At 39.7% G+C, this 26,308-nt stretch overlaps 2 protein-coding genes across 3 annotated transcripts in view; both read left to right on the top strand.

Moving 5' to 3' along the window:
* Positions 1 to 3,762: 3,762 nt before the first annotated feature.
* Positions 3,763 to 4,661, top strand: LOC105724087 (tropomyosin alpha-4 chain). Its single transcript, XM_012462412.3, has one exon. The coding sequence runs from the start codon at positions 3,766 to 3,768 to the stop codon at positions 4,183 to 4,185; it is 420 nt and encodes a 139-aa protein (XP_012317835.2). The 5' UTR covers positions 3,763 to 3,765; the 3' UTR covers positions 4,186 to 4,661.
* A 9,820-nt stretch (positions 4,662 to 14,481) lies between these two features.
* The window catches only part of PPM1A (protein phosphatase, Mg2+/Mn2+ dependent 1A), a 51,812-nt gene continuing 39,985 nt past the window's right edge, over positions 14,482 to 26,308 (top strand). The window contains exon 1 of one of the 2 annotated variants that reach the window (XM_064374906.1): positions 14,482 to 14,911. The gene's annotated coding sequence lies outside the window, so the exon portion shown is untranslated. Of the gene's footprint in view, positions 14,912 to 16,637; positions 16,767 to 26,308 lie in introns of those variants that run through there. The other variant, XM_012462409.2, reaches the window with a different exon arrangement.

The following is a 26,308-nucleotide window of genomic DNA, read 5'->3' on the forward strand; positions in this document are numbered from 1 at the left end:
CATAACTTTTATTACACTGTGTTGTTATAAATGTTCAACTTTATTATGTTATTGTTCTTAATCTCTTCTATGCCTAATTTGTAAATTAAACTTTCTCATAAATATGTATATATAAATAAAAACATAGTTCATATAGGGTTCAGTACTATCTACAGTTTCAAACATCTGCTGAGGGTCTTGGAACAGATCTCTGCAGATAAAGGGAGGACTACTGTATATTTTTTACATTCCCATCTGTGTTTGATGATGTTTGACACATAGTAGATTCTTTTTTTTTTTTAAGATGGAGTCTTGCTCTGTGGCCCAAGCTGGAGTGCAGTGGCTCACTGCAACCTCCACTTCCCGCATTCAAGCGATTCTCCTGCCTCAGCCTCCCAAGTAGCTGGGATTACAGGCGCCCATCACCATACCTGGCTAATTTTTGTAATGGTTTTTTTTTTCAGTAGAGATGGGGTTTCACCATGTTGGCCAGGCTGGTCTTGAACTCCTGACTTCAAGTGATCCACCCGCCTCAACCTCCCAAAGTGCTGGGATTATATGCATGAGCCACTGCACCCAGCTGACACATAGTAGATTCTTAACCAATACTTGGATTATTCTTTCTGGTGGCTTATGATTTTCACCACGTAATGCATAAGCTGAATTTGACACTGTCATGGAAGTTGCTGTTTTGGTTCATTCATATAGAGTCTACAGATTATGCAGCTGTAATATAATGCCCATAATAATTTTTATTATGAAATATGTATTGGGTGGCTAAAACATACTAGTTACAAGATTAAAAATAAAATTAGTTATAGTTCTTTTCCAAAGGCCTATTCTGGGTTTACTTTGAAGACTACCAATATAGACTCTGATGGTTAATACTGAGTGTCAACTTGATTGGATTGAAGGATACAAAGTATTGATGCTGGGTGTGTCTGTGAGGGTGTTGCCAAAAGAGATTAACATTTGAGTCAGTGGGCTGGGAAAGGCAGAACCACCCTTAATCTGGGTGGGCACAACTGAATCAGCTGCTGATGCAGCTAGAATATAAGCAGGCAGAAAAATGTGAAAAGAGAGACTGATCTAGCCTCCCAGCCTACATATTTCTCCTGTGCTGGATGCTTCCTGCCCTCAAACATTGGACTCGAAGTTCTTCAGTTTTGAAACTCATACTGGCTCTCCTTGCTCCTCAGCCTGCAGATGGCCTATTGTGGGACCTTGTGATTGTGTGAGTCAATGCTGAATAAACTCCCCTTTATATATATATATCTATTCCATTAGTTCTGTCTCTCTAGAGAACCCTGACTAATACAAGACCATTAAGTCAAATAAAGAAAATCTAGGTTGGGTGCTGTGGCTCATGCCTGTAATCCCAGCACTACGGGAAACCAAGGGGGGTGGATCACCTGAGGTCAGGAGTTCGAGATCAGCCTGGCCAACATGGTGAAACCCCGTCTCTACTAAAAATACAAAAAAACTAGCCGGGCATGGTGGAGGGGGTGGGGCACCTATAACCTCAGCTACTCGGGAGGCTGAGGTAGGAGAATTGCTAGAACCCAGGAGGTGAAGGTTGCAGTGAGCCAAGATCATGCTATTGCACTCCAGCCTGGGTAACAAGAGCGAAAACTCTGTCTCAAAAAAAAAAAAAAAAAAAATCTAATAGCAACTAAAAGACTCAACATGTGAAGTGTATATATTTGAATGTATTTGTTTTGTAGGTCCTTGGGCAAGAACAAATCTGAATACAATGTGTGAGAGTAGAATTCATCTTTGGCATTATTGAAGTCTTTACTAAATGCTTTCTTAATGTATTTCAACCCATCTCATCACTACATGTCAAGGCAGCTTGCTTCCCAAGTATTAAAACTTGTCTCCGCAAAGGACCTCAAGACTTTTGTATCAAGATGAAAATATCTGCCTTAGACAAAGGCACCTTAACTATCATCCTCACTGGATAGCACAAGTCCTAAATTAATTTATAGAATATTAGTCTTCAGACTTTAGATGTGTTTTGGGAGAATACTGAGTGAAGAGGCTCTTGGAGAATATTTTGGGGGGGTAACAAGTATTGACCTGAAATTGAACCACTTAAGTGGGCTTCTATTTTACCTACACTTAACCTAACCTTCCCTCAAGATACTTCCCACATTTTATGAAATTTTCCAAGCAAGGTTACTTGATGAGTTACTGGTAAAAATATCCATATATATTAATAGTTCCCAGAAAATGGAAACATGAGCTCCAGTAACAAAAGCTCTGTAAAAGACCACATTCCTACCACCAAAATGTATCACCCTATGTCATTTAAAGCTGAAAGCAAATTTTACCTTCTCTTTAAGAGTATATAAAACTGACGTAAAAGGATTTTTCTGTCTCCACTTTTGCTTTCCTAAAATCTCTTCTCTACAGTGCAGCAAGAGCAAAACATAGATCGGATCATGTCACTACTCTACATAAAAACCTCTAGTGGTTTTTCCATCACACTTAGGATAAATTTTTAAAAATCCTACTGTGGCCTATAGGCACCCTGCTTATATCATATTCTCCTTCCCTCAGCATGCCCAGACATCTCAGAATTGTCTTTCCTGGATATGCCAAGCTCACTTCCACCCCAGGGCCTCTGCCCATCCCTGCAACATGCTTCCCTCAGATCTTCTAAGGTGGCTTCCTCCTATCATTCAGGTCTGCCCAGCTGCCACCTCCTCTCTTAGGCTTTCCCTAAGCATCTAAAGTAACCTCTCCTTCAGCCCCTCTCTCACTCTACCTGCCCATGACATACTCTGCTCTGCATTCTTTACAGTACTTACCCCTCTCTGCATTGACCTTGTCTGTTTTCTGTTGACCTCAGATAAACACCATGAAAGCTGCCTCTCTTCTTCACCACAGTATCTCCTGCATCTACAGCTGTGCCTAGCATATTCCAGAGGCTCAACATTTACTCAATGAATAAAATGCATGGTGACTCAAGTTCAATAACATAAAATTATAATACTATATAAAATATAGAAATAGGGCTTGCAGTCTTTCTTTTGAAGCACTATAAGAAGAACGATCTAAAGTTTAGATTCAGAACCAAATGGTCACTTTAGTACAGATGGCATGAAGGAGAAAACTCACACAAAAGGGGTTCAGCGATGGTAAGGGAGGCAGATCTTTCCAGCAGAGGATCCTTGTCTTCCCTTCATCCCTTGCAGGTCATATATACATGTCCCATTCACAAAGCTGAAGAACTAGAAGTTAAACCTCGTCTTGAGAAGAATGATTTTTGCCCTGTAACCAGCAATTCTAGTGTGAATCTATAACTAAGCCTGTATAAAGCATGGGATGGATAATGTCAAATTATTTACAATGTATTATTAAAAATACGTGTGCTTAAAAGTAAGTTATGTTTTCTTTTTTTTTTTTTTAAATCAACTTTTACTTTTAAGTTCCGGGGTACATGTGCACGATATGCAGGTTTGTTACATAGGTAAACGTGTGCCATGGTGGTTTGATGCACAGATCAACCCATCATCCAACTATTAAGCCCAGCACCGATTAGCTGTTCTTGATGTTCTCCCCTGACCTCACAGGCCCCAGAGTGTGTTGTTCCCCTTCATATGTCCATGTATTCTCATTGTTCAACTCCTAATAGTAAGTGGGAACATGCAGTGTTTGGTTTTCTGTTCCTGCATTAGTGCACTGAGGATAACAGCTTCCAGCTCCATTCCAGAGTCTACAAAGAACTTTATGAGAAGAAAAAATTTTTTAAGTGAGCAAAGGACATGACCATTTCAGGAGATGCAGCTCAAAGAGGCCAAGCACATTGCGGAAGAGGCTGACCGCAAATACGAGGAGGTAGCTCGGAAGCTGGTCATCCTGGACGGTGAGCTGGAGAGGGCAGAGGAGCGTGCGGAGGTATCTGAACTAAAATGTGGTGACCTGGAAGAAGAACTCAAGAATGTTACTAACAATCTGAAGTCCCTGGAGGCTGCATCTGAAAAGTATTCTGAAAAGGAAGACAAATATGAAGAAGAAATTAAACTTCTGTCTGACAAACTGAAAGAGGCTGAGACCTGTGCCGAATTTGCAGAAAGAACAGTGGCAAAACTGGAAAAGACCATTGATGACCTGGAAGAGAAACTTGCCCAGGCCAAAGAAGAGAACGTGGGCTTACATCAGGCACTGGATCAGACACTAAATGAACTTAACTGTATATAATCAAAACAGAAGAGTCTTGTTCCACCAGAAACTCCGGAGCTCCCTGGGTCTTTCTCTTCTCTTGTAAGAAGTTCCTTTTGTTATTGCCATCTTCGCTTTGCTGGATATGTCAAGCAAATTATGAATTCATGATCAAATATTTTGTATCGGACAAGCTTTGAGCACCAGTTAAATCTCATTCCTTTCCTTTTTTTTCCCTCAAATGGCATCAGCTTTTTCAGCTCTCTTATTTTTTCCTTAAGTTGCATTTATTCCTAAGGTAGGCAGGGTATTTCCTAGGAAGCATACTTTCTTAAAACGGAGGGCATTTGGTTCCTGGGAGAATAGGCAGCCCCACACGTTGAAGAACGCAGACCCCAATATCTAGTGGATCTATTTAAAATGCTGAAGAACATAACCTTTTGGGTCAAGGTTGGTCGAACTATAGGAGAGAACAGGGACCATCACATGGGTGGGGATTTTCCATCCAGAGCCAATAAAAGGGCTGGGCGGGGTTGGCGGGGGGCGGGCATTGTGGGAAGTCATAACCCATGGATAGATTAACCTAAGAATCCTGGCCCTTCTCCACACTGCACCATGCAGAACAAACATCCTCTCAGTCAACGTAGAATGCTTGGGAAATAGTCGTGATTACCCACATATTTTCTGGATAGATCCTTGATGTGATGTTCTGCATATTTCCTTCATTCTAAAGTTGTTCTCCGGCCGGGTGTGGTGGCCCACTCCTGTAATCCCAACATTTTGGGAGGCCAAGGCGGGCAGATCACGAGGTCAGGAGTTCAAGACCAACCTGGCCAACATGGTGAAACCCTGTTTGTACTAAAATTACAAAAATTATGATGGCGCCTGCCTGTAGTCTCAGCTACTCCAGGAGACTTAGGCAGGAGGATCCCTTGAACCCAGAAAGTGGAGGTTGCAGTGAGCCGAGATCATGGCACTGCACTCCAGCCTGGGCAACAGAGTGAGACTCCATCTCAAGAAAAACTAAAATAAAAATAAAGTTGTTCTCTGATGAACAAATGTCTCATTCCAATAATGACCCATCAACTCAGCAGGAATATGGTGGAGTTCAGTCCAGTTCAGGTCAGCCATATCCAAAAGACTACAAGTCATTAATAAGTTGAGCAGAAGAGTTGTTTTTTTTTTCTCTTAGCAGAAAGGGCCTCTCTGGCAGCAGAGATTAAAAATTGGCCCAACTTCATTTCCATACTTCAGGGAATAGCAAACTGAAGATTTACTTACCTAGGACTTGAATTCCTTCTTTGGGACCAAGTTAATAAAGGACCAAGAAACTCCTGATTAAACTGGATAATGGAGGATTTTGTAGACAGAGCTGCACACATTGGCTTTGTTTTACTTCTCTTTTCTCAGTTAACATCTCAGAGCTGGAACATTCCATATTCCCCAGCAGCGTGTCGGGGCCAACTAAAGTTTACAATTCCGACTAAAAATCACCCTGCTTCTGGCTTATTTGAATCCCCTATCCGCCCCACCCCATCACCCCGCTCCTATTTATTCAGCACCACACTACCCAGGAAATACACTAGCAAATTGTGCAATTGAATGAAATCCACACTTTTCTTTAGATTCTTGCAACTGTATTATATGTAATAGTATCACTTTTCTACATTTTGGTCAAATAAATTTTTACATAAACTAAAAAAAAAAAATGTTTTAAGGTAATTATTGTTTTGAATGCCTTTGAATGTGACAAGTATGATCTACCAATCCCTACTGTGCTAGACCCAGGCTGATCTAACATTTATATTAGCAGCCTGGCCCCTACTAAAGGAGCTTGAAACTTTAGTAGGGGCCCCTTCAGTAGGGGCCAGGCTGGTAATATGAATGTTATATTATATTACCTGCTGCTTCTCTACAAAGAGGCTTCTGCCCTGTTTGTACCAATGGCAGGATGACTTGAAGCTCTTCATGGACATGCAATGAGGGTGGGGGTGTTGATGGATATTGTCTTAGCTTTTGCCTTATGTGGGATTTTTAAGAAATGTGCAGAAAAAAAAAAAAACCCAGGAAAGTGTATTAGGAGAAGGGAGGATAGAAGTTTTCCGTACGTGGAGAAAGCAGGAGAATGGAGAAAGTGACTGCTGGAAGCAAAACTCTAAGAAAAAAACAATTTTACATGGAGCTTAAGAAAGATTTTGCTGTGTAATGTGCATTATAACTCCTCTCCCATCTCCCAAGTCATATTTGGTAAAGATGTCATTGTTGGGCTTTTTGTTTTCCATGGGACAATGCACTGAAAAGGCCTCAAGGGAAAAAGCAAGTCATCTCTGGAAAGATCAGCCAGAATTTGTAACAAAAAGAGTGGGAAAGCTGGAATCAGATGGTCTTAGGCTTTCAAAAAAGCTCTTTTTCACAGCCTTAGCTTCCTGCTTTGTAAAATGTAATAAATAAAATAAAATAGTTTCTTCTTTGAAAAGTTGTTGTGATAATTAAATAACATTCATGAGGGCATTGTATGGATCTTGGCATATTCTAGGCCCTCTTTTTATATTGAACTAAATGATCGTCTCTGTAATTCCCATGAATTGATTCCAATTCTATTCTGCAGAACATTGATTCTCTAACCTTTTTTATGTAATGATGCTCCAGTTTGTCTAGATCCTTTAAGAAGAGAAAATACATTTTAACATTTTTGTATCTAGTTGCTCTTGAGCTTGAAATGATGTCATTTTTCAAGTATTTCTTTTATTATACAATAAAAACATATTTAGAAGAGAAACAAGTTAAATATTAAAAGTTAAGCTAATTACTGAACAATTTTCTTAAATATTTAAGAAAAATAACCTCATTAGTATAGTGGTCCAGCTGTGCCAGTGGCCAAAAAATTTTTTAAAAAAATAATAAAAAAAGAAAAAACAGAAATAAGATCAACACACATTTGCCCATGGCAGTTTTTCTAAAGGCAAAGGATCTAATTTCGTGATTAACTAACCATAGTGAGCACTCATTAGGTGTCAGGGATGTACCAGTTCTTCTACTGTATTTGAGTGTTTTTAGTTATGAATAACCAAATACAAAAATAAAAGTAGTTTAAACAATGAGGAGCATTCATTATTACTCTTAAAAATAAGTTCCCAAGGTAGGCAATTGCAGGGATGGCTCAATGGCTTTACAATGTGAACAACTCCGCCGCTTGCTGTCAATCCTTTTCTCTACATTACCTTGGTTCTTTGCAAGATAACCTGGAAATTCCAGGCACACATATGGACCTAACAACATATGGCTGAGGAAGGTGTTTTTTTTCCTTCTGTGATTCTTCTTATCAGGGGAAAGCCCCTCCATCTCCTCAAGGCTTCTCAGGTCCCTTTATCCAGAATTAGGCTACCTATATATGCCCCCAGGCAGTGCTTCTCAATTTTTTTCACACCATGACACAAATAGAAAGATAATGTTTTTATGACACAGAGGGATACCTGGGTAATTGTTGCTTGTGGCCAGTCATACCATCCCAGGGCTTTAGCAGCTCAGCCTCACTTGAATGTCCCAAGAGCTTAAGAGATCAATACCTTATCATAGCTATGACCCATCTGAGACATACCAGGGTGTGCTGGCACATAGATTGGTATGCTCTGCTCTAAGCTTCAAGGGAGGGTGAGTGAGCATGCATCCATATACAAGTTCTAGTGAGAGAAGGATTTGCCAACGAGGAAGAAGAAGTAGGAAGTGGTGGGGCAACCAACTGCATCAGTCATTTTTTCAAGGGTGCCTTATCTATTCTAATTTTCATAACACATTCTAGGAGGAAGTGTTTTGTGGAGGATAAAACTGAGGCTAATAATTTAAATGATTTGCCTGAGGTCATAGAATCCGTGAGTGGTTCAGTTGACACAGCAGATGCAGATCCAGGTGTGTACTGGGAAGTGTTTAACAACCACCTTTTCAAATGTAGTTCCAACATGGCTGTGGGTTTTTTCTTTTAAAATAAAAATAAAACAACAAATATGTATGTTAAAGCTTATTTATCAATGACGCAAGGGGCTTCGTTGCTAAATTGGATGTTTTTGTGCTATCCACCACGTAACAGTTATAGACACAACATGTCTATAACTGTTTAATTTACATTTAATCTGCATAAAACATTTTCTCTGTCACTTAAGTCTAGACCAAGCTTGTCCAACCCCGGGCCTGCAGGCTGCATACAGCCCAGGATGGCTTTGAATGCAGCCCAACACAAATTTGTAAACTTTCATAAAACAGTATGAGATTTTGTGGGTGTGTATGTGTGTGTGTGATTTTGTTTCGTTTTGTTTTATATTAGCTCATCAGCTGTCATTAGTGTTAGTGTGTTTTATGTGTGGTCCAAGACTATTTTTCTTCTTCTAGTGTGGCCGAGGGAAGCAAAAGATTGGACACCCCTGGTCTAGACAAGCAACAAAGCAATAAGTGAAGCCTTCATCTGTGGTGTCTGCTGATCAAGCTACCAAAGGAAACTCAATAAATGTGGTGTTGGGAAAAAGATGTACAATTACATATTATAGGGAATTTCTACCATGCAGATACAATGCATGTAAATTGCCTCAAGAACAAAGATGTAAAATGTATTAACATAATTTGGAAGTGATGTTTTTATCACATACTACCTTTGTTTAAAATGTATTTCATTGAAAGTTCATATAATTTAATTTTTATTTCTATTTTTATTTTTATTTATTTATTTGTTTTTGAGACAGTGTCTCGCTCTATCGCCCAGGCTGGAGTGCAATGGTGCAATCTTGGCTCACTGCAACCTCTGCCTCCCAGATTCAAGCAATTCTCCTGCCTCAGCCTCCCAAGTAGCTAGGAGTACAGGCTCCTGCCACTATATCTGGCTAATTTTTATACTTTTAGTAGAGACAGGGTTTTATCATGTTGTTCAGGCTAGTCTCAACTCCTGACATCAGGTGATCTGCCCACCTGAGCTACTCCACTTGGCCTATATCATTTAATTTTTAATAATGACTATTTAACAAACAGCAGGCAAAATTCCTGAAAATTTAATAATCTACTGTCATGAGCCAGTACAGGCCAGCTCTCCACACCACTGACTGGAACTAAGTTCAGCACTCTTTCCACTCCTGCTGCTACCAGCTTGTAGAAGTGATGATGCTCAGTATCATACAGGGAACAAACCCAGGTATCCATCATTACTTTCTGTGATCCTGGGTAGTTACTACCAGATACTTAGTTTTCTCTTCTGTAAAGGAGGAGATTAACAGTCCTTGCCCTGTGTACCTGCAAGGGTTTTTGAGAGGATTAAACTGGTTAGTCTGTATGATAGCGCTTTGTAAACTGCAATCAGGTACAGATAAAAGGCTTTATTATGATGATCATTTCATCACTGTTTTCAACCAGGCCACCATTGTTAAGGATGCAGTGTGTTGCTGCTTTCCAAAGTATGGTTTAGTTAGAGATCTGTAATGCCCAGAATAGACAGTAAACACCCAGAAGTATTGTTCTGAAGAAGATCACTCAAATTTGTACTAGTCTTTACTTAATACAAACAGCTATCTATATTGGGAAGAGAACTATTTATTCAAAGTCTCTAATTCACTCTTTTCTAGCTGCTGCTGGATTGTCTGATGGGTCTTGCGTGGGGTTATGGAATGCTTTTCAATTTCAATAGTTGAATAAAGGTACTTTTTTTTCTGTTGCTCAGGCTGGAGTACACGGGCATGATCTTGTCCCACTACAAACTCCACCTCCCGGGTTCCAGCGATTCTCCTGCCTCAGCCTCCCAAGTACCTGGGATTACAGGAGTGCGCCACCAGGCCTGGCTAATTTTTTGTTTTCCATAGAGAAGACGTTTCCCCATGTTGGCCAGGCTGGTCTTGAACTCCTGGCCTCAAGTGATCCACTCGCTTTGGTCTCCCAAAGTGCTAGGATTACAGGTGTGAGTCTGCGTACCCAGCCTATTTTTAATTTAGATTTTTTTCAAAATTGCTTTGCTTTTTGCACCAGATCAACTCACCAAGTTATTTTCTATGAATTATACCCCTCCACACAATGTGGTTTCCTGATTATGAATCCCTAATGTCCACGTTGAAACACTCTTGAAACTTGAATGACTGTAACTATTTGCCTTGAGTTTGCTGAACTTGTCTTTGGGCTGTAGAAAACTCTTTTCTGCCAAAACTCAACAGACCCTTTGCCCATGCTGACCCCTCTATCTGGAAAGGGCTCCCCAGATTCTTTATGAAAGCTGACTCCTTCTCATCCTTTAGATCAAATGCTACCTTCTTAGAGAGGTCTGCACTGAACACCTGTTTCAAGTTATCTCCCTGATCTATTTCCTTACTTATTTTCTTCACAGCACAGATCATGAATTTCCTTTTTATCTGTTGACTTATTTGTCTATGCCCCTTATTATCATGTTGGCCCTTTGTGGGCAGGGGTTGCCCATTGATGTCACTATCTACCTCCATGTCCCATACAGTGCTTGGTGCACAATAGCTATCTGATGAACAGATGAACTTATCTGACTAGTATTGTAAGGCTGTGGCCATATATGGCTACCTTGAGGTGAAAGTACCCTAAAGACTATCCAGGACTTGGCCTATGGTGCTCATGGTTGCCCACATTTCTCTTAGGCCCCTGGATGAACCGCAATGGTAGCATAAGATTGTTAGCTGCTCCCTTCTGCCCCGCCCTAAGTGATGCCCCAGTGATGTCACACAGGACAGGATTCTCTAATCCTTCTCATTCTGTAACGGTCCTCTAAGCAACTAAATTTCTCAGAACATGATATGATGTGGAGGAGGGACAAAGGAGGGCCGGGGTAGGGGGTACACCCTTTCCCTGAATGAAATTTATTTAGGGGCACTGTCTGCTCACATGTTCTGCTCTGGGAGAAAATGGGTAGCAGAAGCTACAATTTGTACTAAGCGAATGAAAAGAGAGAAGAGAAGAATGGGGAAAAGAAGTGTGAAGAAGGCAAAAAGAGAAGAGAAGAAAAAGAGAAGAGAGAAGGAGAAATGAGAAAAGAGGAAACCAAATGAAGAGGATGTGTGAGAGAAAAAAATACGAAACAGGTAGTGAGGGAGGAAGGAAGAGTTGAACCTATGTTCTGGTTGGCTTTCTAACTCTTGAGTAGTGAGTGACTGGCTTCAGTGTAAAAGGATGGCGAGGGGAATTCTCAAGTACTAGCCCACTGAGGGGGTCACTCACATTACTGACATATATTTTGAGAAGCCCAGGCAAGTCTGCCTCAAGGGTGACTCTCCTGGAAAGTAATTTGGGAACAGGAATGTAAACCTTTTTTTAAAGTCACAGTTGTGGAGGAAAGAGAGAGAGAGTATTGCTGACCAGATTAAGCTTTAGACTCCACCCTATAACCCCTGTTCTCACCTCAAACTTCCCAATTACTAGGCTATCAATACACACTAAATTCAGGGCTTTAAAGCCAGTCTTGTAGATAATCTTTTTCCTTGTTAATTGAAACAAACAGATTTCCAAAGCAGAGCAGGGTAGTTTTATAATATACCTATGAAAATTACTAAATGTTATCGTCATGGCAATATATTCCCACTACAATCTTACTATGAACATCCCAAATATGTGTAGGAGGCCCAGCAAAGTCTTGTTTAGAAGAGAACTTTCAATCCTCTTTTTTCAATGTTTTTTCCCCCTTGTATTAGTCCCCCGACCTTAGCATAAGGTTTAATAAAAGTAGATACGGGGCCGGGCGCGTTGGCTCACGCCTGTAATCCCAGCACTTTGGGAGGCCGAGGCGGGTGGATCACCAGGTCAAGAGATCGAGACCATCCTGGTCAACATGGTGAAACCCTGTCTCTACTAAAAATACAAAAAATTAGCTGGGCATGGTGGCGCGTGCCTGTAATCCCAGCTACTCAGGAGGCTAAGGCAGAATTGCCTGAACCGGGGAGGCGGAGGTTGCGATGAGCCGGGATCGCGCCATTGCACTGCAGCCTGGGTAACAAGAGCAAAACTCCGTCTCAAAAAAAAAAAAAAAAAAAAAAAGTGGATACGATAATATTAAGCATATTTAATCAGACAATACTGATGTCTTGGTTTTAAATTGTAAAATGTTAATCTTATAACCCATTAGTTTCCTAGCTCATACCAAAATGTCCCTGCAAGCTGTATTCAGAAATAAAAAGTAGTAGGAAGGTGCCATTCTATCGACAGTCTGTACACTGTGCAGACTCCTTAAAAATCTCTCTGTTCATATTTTCTATTTCTCTCCCTCGGCTGCTACAATTGACCCAGATTCCCCAAGTGCAGAACAGAGAGAAGAATGGTGTGGAAGCCTAAAGGAAGGCAGCATAAAGATAAGCAGGCTTTTCAAGTTTTCTATGGTCCACTACTGTCACTAGTGACCCAGCTTCTCCCTTATGAGTAAGAAAATTTATCTTTTAAGAGCACTCCAAATGGTGGTTGCCACATGAGCTTTTCTAGTTCAGAATGTTAATGAGTCCACTAGCATGCTACTCATGCTGTTACTTGTCTGGAGTATTAAGGATTCCAAGAAGGCAGCATTTCAAAGATCTTTGATCTAATTTCCTTTTTTTTTTTTTTTTTGGCAGTTATGTGGAGAATTAGGAAATGTACCCTCAAATGATATTGAGACCAAATGCATACTGAATTTTATTTTTATTTTATATATCTGGAAATGATCCAATTTGATCTTCTAAGAAATTCTAACCCCAGAGATACCGAGTAGAGTAATTGACGGGTTCCTTGAAGATTTGGTTTGCCAGTGACTGGCAATTATATTTGATCCTGTTGTTAGGTTCTAGGTCTAAAAGTGAAGGAAACAGAACTTTCCCCAAAAAGTCATGTTGAAAAAACTGCAGATGGCTTTTTACAACTTTAAAAGCGGCAAGAATGCCAGAAAGAATAAATAATTTGTTTTTGATCTAACAGTTGGAGCAACAAAATGGTTTAGGAGATAGAAAGTAGCAGGGTGCAAATTGTTATGGTAAGCTCCTCAGATAAAATAGAGAGCCTCAACACAAATTTACCTTTTTTACTGGCCAGAACTCGATTTGGCCAGTAAAAGAACCTGCCTTCTACAATGAAGTCTTTGTTTTGTTCATCAGAACATCTTTTTAAAATACGGACTTTTCTTCTAACTTCTGTTCCTGCGAATGTGGTGTAGGTCTAATTCGTCAACTGGTTAAGCTGCTGACAAGAGAGGGAAGGGCACCCCAGCCAATGGGAACCCGTGCTGGTGATGTACTGCTCCTAGGCTGCAATTCATTGGCTGCCTAAGGTTTGTCATTCTATCCCCGGCGTCTGCAAGCAGCGTGGGTCGGGTTTTCTAGCTAGCTAAACTGGATTTTGGCCGTCGGCACGTGCAGTTTCTATTAACTTTAGCTCATCTCTAGCTCTCAGTAGAAGCAGCTGTTATGTTTCTGATTATCCTCCTGATTTTGAAAAAGCCTGTTCCTTTAACCTACCTCATTGGAGGTCGTTGGAGGACCCCTGTGACAGAATCACGTGATTATCTAACATGTGCAAATAAATACAATGTGGAATCCCCTAAGCTACAGAGGGAAAACCTGCCAGAAACTCAGAGCATGTGCCCCGTGCGTGAATCAGTTTCACTCGCACGTGGGTGGGCGGTGGTAGGGTGCGTGTGTCTCTGCCCTTCGGGACGCGAGGTGTGTGGCCGTGGCACCTGCTTGGGCTTCCTGGGGTCAATGGGAGAGGAAAGCTCCGGAGGAGTGGGACTCTGGGGTAGGGGTATCTGGCGGGCTGCCTGGGACCCATTATGGGTTCGAAGGGCAGCGGCCAGACCGCGATGGCGCCCAAGAAGGGTGGACAGCCCCAGGTCCGTGGTCCGGGCTGCGTGTACACCATCTTCGCAGGGTTTGTATCTGCAGGCAGGCAGAAGAGCCAGAGCTCGGGGTGCGGACGACGTAGGGGGAACTTCCGAGTCCCCACTAGGCCAATGGTCGGGCGTAGAGGGGCTCTCGATCTACTGGGCACCTAATAGTCGCACATTTCTGTCCAGTCCCTGGCGCCAGAACGTGAAAGCCTGGGTCCTGGCTGCTATCTGGGATACGGACACTCCCTTTGGCCTCGGCCTAATGGTCCAGGCCGCGAGGCGACGGCAGCGGCGGCAAAAGAAGCTGGGCAGGGCAGTGACGTCATCTGTGGCAGCCCCTCCCCCGCCCGCCGGCCCTCGCCGCAGTTCCTGCCCGACGACATCCGGGTCTCTCCAGCTGCTCGCCGCGCCGCAGCTGTAGCGGCGGCGGAGCCGGCGGGGCGGGGCGAGCGGAGAGGTGGGGGAGGGGCGGCGCGGTCGTGAGCGCGCCTGCGCGGGGCCGCGCTAGAGGCGGCGGCGGCGGCGGCGGCGCTAGGGACGGGGGCGCGCGCGAGAGCTAGAGAGCCGTGGTCTCGGCGCCGGTCCGGCCCGCAGCTTCGGGTCCTTAGGCGGCTGCTGCTCCGGAACGGGTGGTTGGGGAGGGGGGTGGGGGGACGCCAGGCAGGTGAGGCGCGAAAGCGATGAGTCCTCGGCTCTTCCTCCTCCTCCTCCGGGACCCGCTCTCTGCCTCCCTCTCCAACGCCCGGATGATCTGAGCCGCGAGGGCGCCGAGAGCCGGGGGCCCGGACGCAGCCCGGCTCCTCCCCTCCTCCGCCCCCTCCCCGGCCTGACCTGGCCCGCCGCTGCCGCGGTGACCCCCTCCCCGCCCCCTCCCAGGCTGCCGCCGCCGCTGCTGCCTCGGCCGACCAGGGAACTGCCCGCCTGCGGCTGCTCCGGGTAAGTGCGGCGCTCGGGCCGACGACGGGCGGGCGGGCGGGCGGGCCTGCGCGGCGGCGGCGGCGGCGGGCAGGCCTGGGGCCTGTAAACAAGCCGGGCGTCTGCCCGGGCGCTCCCGGGAGGAGACGCGACAACTCCACCCCCTGGCCGGCCTCCTCCCCCGAGCTGGGCGGCGGGCGGCGAGGGGTTAACGCTCGTTGAGGGCGGTGGCGGGGAGGCGGGGGCGGGGTGTTTGTGGCGGGGGCGCGACCCTCAGGCCGTCCGCGGCCGGGAGAGGTGTTTGTGGCAGCGACGTGGGCAAGGGCAAGGGCCGGCCTGGCCAGAGAGCGGCCTGCGGAACTTTTCCTGAGCGGGGAGGGGGCGTCCCCTCGCCCCCACTCGCCCGGGCGCGCCGCCCCGGCTGTCCTGGACTGTAGCCCCTGGGAGGGAGGCGGGGAGACTTCCTTTGAACCGGACTTAGACTCGAAAAACCTAATTCTGGAGAAATTGCTTAAGGTTTTACAGGGGGCAGGGCTGAGAGGCTCCTTCAGAACTCGTCAGTGAGTGATGCTTCCAGTTCATTCATTATTAAGGCAACAAACAAATCCATTGAAGTAAATTCAGATTTCTCAACCTTTTAACTACGTAAATTGGGTAAAACTAATTGATGTTACATCTTGGTTGAGGTATGGTTATGTTCTGCTTGTAGATTTTAAATAAACTTGGAGCCTTTTCTTGAAAGACAGCTGGCTGTGGAGAGCCTTTTACCAACTGCAGTTTTAGATACGTTTTGAAAATTTCATCACCTGAGATATTTTTCTTGTCTGTCCTCAAACACCACATGGTACTTACAAATCCACAAAGGTCATCTGTTGTCCAAGCCGTGGGATTTGTGCCACCCCCACCTCACCCAGGTTTCCTGCTAATTGGAATAGTGAGCTCAATGTGTTTTAAAAAGTGAAGTGTATGAGAGATACGTATCATTTTCTAAAAGGAAATGATTTTGACATTATTGAGAGAAATTAGAAAATTTAAAAATTGTTATGTAAGACAGTTTTTTCAAACTTGCACGTTGGAATTTTAAACACAACCACTTTTTACATGTGCTATGCCGAAGAGTGGAGGGATTTGAAACAGTACTCTGCTGAGACTTAGGGTTCCAGAGGGCTCAGGAATTTAGCAGAGCTTGGTCCCCAACTCTGTTTGAAACACTTTACTTTTATACTTTTATCTTGCTACATATTGGGACTTTTCCAAAGATTGTATTTCTGTAACTTGTTGTTTTTCAAATGAGAAAAATTGAAACTACGATTTTCTATTCTTAAATGTTACCTTTATTGAATGAATGCTTTCTTTACCAATAAATAATTTGAAACACAAAGTAACATTTCCCAGTGTTACAGTTTTGTTCTTATTATGTGTAACTTACATATATCTGATTAAACAGTCATGTAAGGATGATTATTTTTAACCTGGAAGTTCACAGCAGTACCACATTATTGAAACTATAATGAACCTCCTGCACATGGAAGTTGCTTAAGACATTTTAATTTGATATCATAAAGCATTTTTAGATCAGTGAAGTAATTACATTATAGGAAAGGTATATTAAGACTGATAATGTTTGAAGTTAACTACCTTAATTATATTTGAGAAATAAGTCATCAAATTGCTTTTTACTTGGCTTGTATCTTTTTATGTATTTTGTGTACAGATTTTATCTTTTTACATGAAAGGCTGAGGTATATAACCTGTTGAAGAGAACAGTGCAGTAGAAGACAAGGATTGTTTAATCATGGCTGTGCTCCAAAATATCTGTGTCCGTGGACAAGTCCTTTAACCTTTTGAGTCTCAGCTTCCAAATCAGTAAAGCCAGGTGGGCAGATTAGATTATCACATGTACTATCCAGTTACTACTTTTTAAAATTTCCTTACCAATATTGTGCGTCTAGTCACCATACCTTTGCCAAATAAATGCCTGTTATGTGTCAGGCACGTAGATGTTTCAGTGTTCTAAGACTGGATTTCTTTCTCGGTTCTATTTTATTTAACAAATTCTAAGCTGGTGATTGTTCTTCAGGAAAGCTATACTTGTAGATAGGTTTTATTGATTTTTCTTTTAGGATTGGGATGTGTAGAAAAACTCTTGGGAGGAAGGAGGATGGAGATTTCTTGAGTGACAAAGGGTGGTTGAAACTACAGGTTTGAACAAGCACAGGACCCTTGGTAGTCTGATGTGAGGGAGATTATAAAAACACATTATGAAGGTTTTTCCTGTCACTTCAAGCTGGGTCTTATCTTGTTAAAACTTTGAAAATTCTGTAATATCTCATTTGTTTTTGAAAGAAATCTATAGCAACATCATTTTGTCATGTGGTAAATATTTCTGAGCAATTACCAAATACCTATAGTTTTTGAATTTGTTCAAATTATACCTAGGCCATTTGTTGACTCTAATAGCTAGTAGAATGTACAACTGATTTTGGTTTAACTGTGTGTGCTTATTTATAATTTTAAACCAAAGAGTGGCATCTATCCACAAAGAACTTGTTATCTCTGAAATGCTCACCCAGGAGAGCTGGATTAATTTTTTAAGATGTAAATCTGTGTCATGTAGAAATAATAACAAGGTGATATTTTGATGATCCCCTCAAATGATCATCTAACTCTTGCCTGGGCACCTGACTCTGAGTCAGTTATACTCTTGAATACTTTCCATCCTTAAATCAGGAGAAAGAGACAGCCGTGTAAGAAAATTGGCCCCCGCTGGGTTTTGTAAGAGTTAAGCAAGAAGATAAAACAAGGCATGGCCCTGTGAAATATATAAACCTTGGAGAAAGGGAGAAGGTATGGTGAGGCAACTGGGTAAAACTTGTGTCGTCTTCTGTGTTGGGTAGTAATTTTATGTCACAATATGTCCTGTCTTCCATCTCGAATAACAAATTTTAAAATTCAGTTGCTGTGTTTATTATTTTGATGTTAGCCAGGATATGTAAATTAACTGACCTGGGATTATTAGCCATTCCTATATAAAAGAAATCTGGGATAACCTTTATCAAAATCAAAACATTGATGATACTCTTTTCCTTTCACTCTTTCTCATGTCTTATGTGCTCCATATTACGTAAGTAACAGTTTTATACTTCATTATGAGTCTCCAGAATATATTCTTTGATGATTTTGACCTTTGAATGTCCTAGCTATCCATGTACTACCTAGATAATCTCGTTACCTGGCTTTTCTTTTGCTGAGGCAGGTAAGAGCTAGAGAAGGTAAACAGTTGAGAGAGGCAAGTTTCTGTATCCCTTTATCTAAAATGTAGTAGACTTTACAAATATTGTAAGGAACTAAGAGAAAGGTATAGGATTTTAATGTGTATCAATAAATTAGATTCTGATACTGTGTTTATAATATTAGAGATATTTTAAATATTCCTTGAGTAAATGTGTGATAAAGGAGGGATCTTGAGTTTTTATAATTCTTAATATGTTTATGTAGTATCCATGTATAAGATCTGAATTTAAAGCTATTAGTTTTTATGGCTGATAAGATTTAGAATTAAAATCTTGTAAGGCTAAACTACTTCTAGATACAGAAGAAAGTAATGAAAGCCATACTTTCTTGGCCATTTATCTGTGTTAGGCTTTTAATTTTTTGCCACGACCCTCTAAAATATATGATGTTATCTTCATTTTATAAATAGGAAAATATAGGGTCAGAGAATCTAAGTAACATGCCAGGATCAGATTTGGGTAGATATAAAAGTATTTTTCAAGATATTACTGAGTGGATTTTTTCCAATTAGATGAACCTCCTTATTACCAAGAACCAAAATTTTAAAAGCTGAATACTAACACTTATGATTCATAGATTTCTAGAGTTAAGCAAGTCCATGTAAGTTTATGTAAAGTCTTCCAATGCAAGACTGTAATGTTTTCTTGTAAAATATTCGGAGAAGCTATTAGAAATTAAGTTGATTTTCTCATTCCCAAAATTTCAGAAGTTAACAAAGCTAAACATTTTATGTCTTCAACTACTATTGTTTAGATTAAGTAATGGAATCCATGTTAATTCTCAAGTGGTTGATATCCTTATGAAGGATCTAGGAAAATGTTTCTGAACAAATATAATCAGTAGAGCCACATTGAAGGGCCCCATGGTGAACATGGTGATAAAACTAACCTTTGAAAGTCAGATAGGATAGAGTTTGAGTCTCTGCTCTCTTACTTCCTAGCCAGGTGCTCCTGTGTAAGCTACTTGATTTCTTTAAACCTGTTTTCTTTATGTCAAAGGAAAATACTTTTATCGTGAGGTTATCTTGAAGATTTAATGAAATAATTATATGAAACACTTGAGATATTTTCTACCATAAAGTGCCAAATAAATGGTAGCTGCTATTATTGAGTATATGAAATCTTGAGATACTTAGGGGTACAGAGACTTTCTTAGTATGAGAGGGTTGTCTTTTGAGTATAGCTTTTGCAATGAACCTGGAAGCCAAACTAGAAGAGATTGAGTAGAGAATTTTGAAGACATTGTAAACTGCAAGTTTAGAGAGCTTGCATTTGAATAGACTAAAAGTTAAGAGGTAATAGAAGAAAGAGAAAGTTGAGTTTAAGTAGCTTTATTTGGCTGTGCAAAGCTGGCAAGTAGTCAAGGATTTGGAGTTAATGATTAGGTGGGAGTAGATGGTTAAATTGTGGATAAAGAGTAACAGTAATAAAGCAAAGGTGAATGTTCAGGCTAGAATGATCAGTCAGTAAGGAAGGACAAGGGTTGGTATTTTGAAAGGGGAGTTACAGTTTATGGCTAGAAATGAGCAGGAAGGTGTCTTTGCTACAAGAAAGGATGCAAAAGAGTAAGGAAACAATCATTCTGATTAACTCAGTAATTACCATTTTTTAAAAAATGGAGTCTTTATAAAAGGCATTAAGGCTTTATATGTGAGTCCTAGGTTAAGTCTGAAAAATTGTCTTGGAAGGTGCAGGTCTTACTACTACAGACCCAAACCATGATATTAGCATTCCAACTGGTCTCTTTCCTGTTAGCATATTGTACTGCATCTCCTTCCCAATTCTATAAACCATCAACATTCTTTCTAAAAATACAGTTTTTCATTATATCGTTTCTCCCAGTATACTTCAGTGACTCCCTTTACCTCTGGAATAAAGGTCAGAAGTCTTCTCTGACACCCCAGAGTGTTTAATCTCTTCTTTCTCTGTACTTAAAGCAATGTCTGTGTATTATATCTATTATATGTTTTACCTCTAGGTATTTGTGTCTAAATTATAATTGTGTTCAGTTAATTCTAAAGGGAAAATAAATTTTTACTTTACCCAAAGGCTAACACAGTGCTTTATGGATAGTAGACATTCAGATGCTTAGTATTAAGCAAAATCTACCTGGAGTGGAAGTGATTGGTGTAGGGGAAGATAGTTGAAGCAGTTACAAGCTTTACTGTAGCAGACGTTTCTGACTCTCTTCCTGTATGCTATTTTGTCTGAACCTGGATATTTAAGTGTGAAGATTATACAAATCTGAAGTGTGGCTGTGTTCTTATATTGATGTAGAAGACTAGGTTAACTAATTTGGGACCTACAGGTTTCATTTTAACTTCCTACTTAATTTTGGCTTTAAGGGTTAACAGGACATTTAAAATCACATATCTCTTTTCAGAATATTTTATATTTGCAAATATTATCATGAACTTTGTGTCCTTTTAACCAGAGAGGGATTGTGGAATCATAGGAATTAGATGATGTGTTAAAGAAGGGAGATAACTATCAACTGATTTAATTTGAACCAACAAGTATCTAATATATGCATACTCTGTGTTCAAATAAACCTCTAAGCTAGACTTTAAAACTTATCAAAATGCTTGACTATTGTCAGTACTTAGAAAATACACAGTAAAATTTCCTTTATTGGATTTTTAAATGGATAATTTCATATCATCAGTGGCTGCTTAGATGCATTTATTGGAGTACGATGCTAATGAGACCTCTTGATTCTTTTTGTACCTCTTATGTTTTCCCATCTTTGACATTAGCAAGTAACAATGATAACTAACATTATTGAGCACTTATTTTTTATTTTTTATTTTTTTTAGACGGAGTTTCGCTCTTGTTACCCAGGCTGGAGTGCAATGGCGCGATCTCGGCTCACCGCAACCTCCGCCTCCTGGGTTCAGGCAGTTCTCCTGCCTCAGCCTCTTGAGTAGCTGGGATTACAGGCATGCGCCACCGTGCCCAGCTAGTTTTTGTATTTTTAGTAGAGACGGGGTTTCACCATGTTGACCAGGATGGTCTTGATCTCTTGACCTCGTGATCCACCCGCCTCGGCCTCCCAAAGTGCTGGGATTACAGGCTTGAGCCACCGTGCCCGGCCTATTGAGCACTTACTAACAATGATAACTAACATTATTGAGCACGTATGTGTTAAGGAGTATTATAATAAATTTTCAATTATTATCTCATTAAATCTTCACAGCAGCCCTATAAGCTAGTTACTGTTACTACCTGTATCTTAATAGATGAGGAAATGGAAACAGAGCAGTTATTTGCCAGGAGTTTCAGAGCTAGTAACAGAAGCCTAATACATGTCCTTGGACTTCTCAAAAATACTTTGTGGATCAGTGCAGTTTCATTTTTACAGCCGAAAGAAAGTCTCTTGGCCATTGTGATGGGTCAGAAAATCTTTGTATGTGAAGGATATGACTATAGTTCCATTGTACCCAGAGAGCGAATCTTGTGATTGAGTTGGGATCTGAGGTGGCAATGTACACTAAATTTAAAAGGTATATTATCATATGTTAGCTCCTTTTAGAAATTTTCCCCAAGAAGAGCTATTACATTTTTTAATATTAAAAAAGCATAGGATATGGCCATGATACAACTAGTTCCATAAGCCATGCACACTTTTTCTTACGGCTTAAAATTTTATTCATGTTCACTACTTTACAACCCACTGACATAAATTATTTCATTGGTCCTTTATTCAAGTGAAATTCTCAGTGAGTCTAAGAAAGATAGTCTTAAACACAAACTACCTGAGTTTCCAATAGAGATTATACTGTAAGTGGAAACTCCAATGTTAAGTTTATTGAAAATAAATTTCTTAAAACCAGGTCTTTTTTCATTCATTTTAAATAGATTATCAGTATATGACTGTTAAATTTTTGTAGTCTCTCTGTTCATTTTCTGATGAACATGTGACAGGAAACTGAATGTGAGCTGGAAATATAGCAGACTATGAGAAAACATTCACTTAAAACTTAGGCTGGTGTTTTGTATTCATCTATGGTATGACTGCCTCAGGCAGGGATATAACTAAACATTCTTTTTTTAGTCATACTTTATGTGGCCTAATTATTTTAAAGAATATGTTATTCAAGAATTGTCTCTTGTACTGCTTCAAAGAATAAGAATATAATTCATTACCAACTTTGAATGTCTTGGATTCTTTGTACTACCTTTATCTTTAGCATGACTGGTAGAATCACATCAAATTTGGTATTGTGTGTATAAAGATGAAGTATGCTTGCCTTTATTACCACAATTCAGAAATGAAAATGTGAATGATAAAAGATAAGGTATGGCTGTATATATTTTTTGTTTTGTCTTTGTTTTCCAAACAGAATCTCAGAACTTACCAACCATTAGAAAAACATCTTTGCTTTATGCCAACGTGCCTCAGAATGTTAAGTAGATAGTAAATAAAATTTTCACTTTTTGTGAAGCAGTGCGGTATTATCCTTTCTGAGAGCCTGTGAGGCTGTTTTGGATGCCAAGGGGCCAATCTTAGAAGTGGCAGCTTTTGTTCTGTGACCAACCCACAGCTTACCCTTTGTTATTCCGTATCTGTCATCTTCATTTTCTCTTTCTGCATAAATGCTTCTTGATACAGTAAGCAGGTGTTTCCATTAGTAAGCCATCTAGTGTGATATTTTCTGGTTTGCTACAGTCAATAAAATAACTCTGTTAATGTAAATAGTATTATTTGTTTTATATAGTAAAACTCTAAGATTAAGTTAGAGATATTTTGGCTAAAGTACATTGAAAATGGATTTCCCAGCTCCCAGAAATTCCTGTTTGTGTCTGAATTACTTTATACTTGCTTGGCTTCTTGTGTAGAGAAAACTTTAGAAAAGAATTAATCCATCCATGAATGTCGAATAAATGAGCAGATAAATAAATAAATAGCTCAGGGGAAAAAAAAAAAGAAAAAAAAATAAATAGCTCAGGGAAAGAAAACGTGTGGGCTCTTAGTCATAACTACTTATTTTTCTCTTTTGTTCCCTTCCTTATGTGGCACTTTTCAATAATGGGAGTGTGTGTCTAATGATAAACTTGTAAAAGTCATTGATGAACAGTAATCTGAAAATCAAGTTTTGATTGTTAAGCTGCAGATTTCTTTTAGGGTCCAATAGTTTCTTTTTAGACATACATTATGATATTTTTGTAGGGATGAAAAACAACCATAAAATACATAGAATATCATGTATTCTATAGATGGAAAATTATAAGATACAGTTTGTTGGCAGGCCTACTTCTCTGGAAATACCTTTTCCTGTATAGAAGGTAATCACTGTTGACAAGGGAGAAGTCAAGGTATAATGGCTATTATTCATTTGTCTCATGTATTCATCAAGTATCATGTGCTAAATATGGACAAAAAAGGCCATGATTTCTTTCCTCCTGGATCTTAAAATCTAAAGTGAGAAATAATTCACCAGGTGAGTGCTGCGATAAGAGAAGCAGAGGATTCTATGAGCTTATGACTAAGGGTAGATCTGTTTCCTAAGACGTGGAACTAAGAAGTGATAGGAGTTGAGAATTTCGTTTTGGGCCATGTGCTTTGAGGTGTGGCTATTCAAGTATAGGAGGTAGGTGGTTACACATTTTTTAAGCTATTAAATAGAACTTTCACCTGAAAAGGTTTTTTCTCTCTTTCTTTCCTCAGCATCTATCTCCCTACACACAAAGCATCTCCATACCACAATTCAAGAACTAAGTGAATGATTCTATTTTGAAAAATGTTAAGAAGTTTGTTAGAGGCAAATGCTTTTGGTCATTTTCTTCAGCAGGGACGTTTCCTATGTGTAAAATATTTAGAATCCCCACATATTTGTGTATGAATGAAACTTTTACCAACTTATTAAATGTTTAATAAGTTATGTTTTTCCCTTCTTTCAACTTAAGCATACAAGGTTATCAGCAAACACTTGTAAATGCTCTATGTAAGGGGTTTTGTTTATTAGTTTTAGCAAGAGAAAAAAAGGATAGATTGGATCAGGAAATCAGTTATTGTTTTGTGGGTTATGAGTCTGAATCCTCAAATATGCAGAGATTTAAAAGTAGCAAACTAGGAATTGAATCCACTTCTGTATCTGTAGACAAGTTATCCAAAACTGATAAATTTGAATTGGTTACCAGATGAGGCAAATTGAGATTGTAACTAAATTCTTAGAAAAATTTAAAAACTAAGTAGTTCTATGCCATCTAAGTCTTTTTAGTATTTTTATTTTGCTTGTACTATAATTGGTAGTGAAAATAGGTCAGTATCTAATTTTTATCATCACTAGAGCCCTCCAACTAAATTTAGCATAGATGTTTTCCTAGCAATTATATACTTACAAAGTTTACTTTTAAAAATTGTGCAATACATGCCTTTATAGAAATTTAAGAAGACTATTTACAGATTGTGTACTTCAGATCACAGCACAACTAGAAGATGTTGATACATTAAGTAAAAAATCATGAAACCTATGAAGAACATCAAAAGTGGCAAGGTGTGTTCACTTGCACTTTGTGAGATTGAAACTGCTGCCAGTATCTGTACAAACTATGGTTTGAGTACTTTTAAATTTTAACTAATTTAGCAAAGGCTAATTATTTTTTAGGTAATTTAGGGGTAGAAAAAATGGTCTTTGGCATAGAGGAGCTTTATCTGACATTTTAGCTGGTTCAATTGGTTGATTTTGGTTTGCTTTTTGAAATTTTGTATTGTCTTGATTTGGGGCACAATGAAAATAACAGTTCATTTGCATTAGAATTCATTATGAAATTTATTGTTGGAGGCAGGTAAGTAAATAACTGAAAAATGAAGTAAATATTTAGTCAAGGCTGTAAGATCAAATATTTGTCAGCTGAAATATTTTCAGGTAACTTTTTTAACCTTTGAAAAAAATTGAATATAGCACGAGTATTTTGGTACTACTATGTATAATCCATAGTCATATTTTTTAACCTTCTTATTTAAAGTAAAATATCAATGTAGAAAGCCATATACAATCATAGTAATCTTTTAAAATTGCTTTATAACTTACAAAGCTTAACATTCATGCATTTAAAGTTTACAGTTCAGTAGTCTTTAATATATTCAGACTTATGCAACCATTGATCTTTGAAGGAAATTCTTGTCTGAATGAGGAAGAATTAAAAGCAAGAAAGGAGATATAGAAGAAGAGATTGCTGAGGCTGAGGAGGGGCAAAGTGGTAAGAGCAGGATTAGAAAGAGACATTAAAAATTCAAGGATACTGAGTTTATAGGCATCAGAAAAACGTGTAGGCTGTTTTAAGAGAGGATAAAACCTAGAGGGAAGGAACAATAGACAAAGATGTTATAAAACATAGGTAAAATATTTAAAACTTTTAGTACTGAATTTTGAATTTTGAATTTTAGGGATATGTAAGTGAAATACAAAGGATAGCTCCTTTTTCTCATGAGTTTTAGTACCAACAGTCCCATATATCCCAAAATATCTAGAAAGATATTTTCTTTCTAGAACTTCGTGCAGGAATTTTGAAGCTGAACCATAATCATGTGTTCTCTTTGTTCTATTCCGTCATCTTCAGATTGGAACCAGTACAGAGTAGGAAACCCATATGATCTAGGGATTATTTTTTAGAGAAATCTTCCAGAGGATTAAATGGCACCATCCCCCTTGGGTCCAAGTAGGAGGGAAAGAATCCTATTTTGGGTGCTGTCCGACTGAGTGGGCTGCTTTAGTTCACTTTTTAGCCAGATAATGGAGCTAAATGAGAAATTTCAGCTTCCAGAGAAAATCATACTTGATTTTATAGATCAGAGCTTTCTGGTTACGTCAGAATTGTTACTGAGATTTTAGGGGCATTCAGTTAAAGTGCCCCAACAAGTGTGATAAATCACACAGAGGTATAAAGTCCAATAAAGTCCTGTAGTGTGCAGACTGGAAATTTGGGGTGGGGTGGAGAATGCAAAGTGTTGGTACTGTTGGTACCTATATTTGACTACTAGGATGATGATACGTTTTAAATTCTATATTCAGTTTCTTAATCAGAAATACTGACTATAATATCTTGTACTTAATTTTTTAAGGAGCAGGTGATAAAGATAGGTTATATTTTTTTCAGAGTAATTGAGATTATTTAATAGATA

This window comes from Aotus nancymaae, unplaced genomic scaffold (assembly GCF_030222135.1).
Source record: "Aotus nancymaae isolate 86718 unplaced genomic scaffold, 86718_ANA_hifiasm-v0.15.2.pri h1tg000011l, whole genome shotgun sequence".
NCBI lineage: Eukaryota > Metazoa > Chordata > Mammalia > Primates > Aotidae > Aotus > Aotus nancymaae.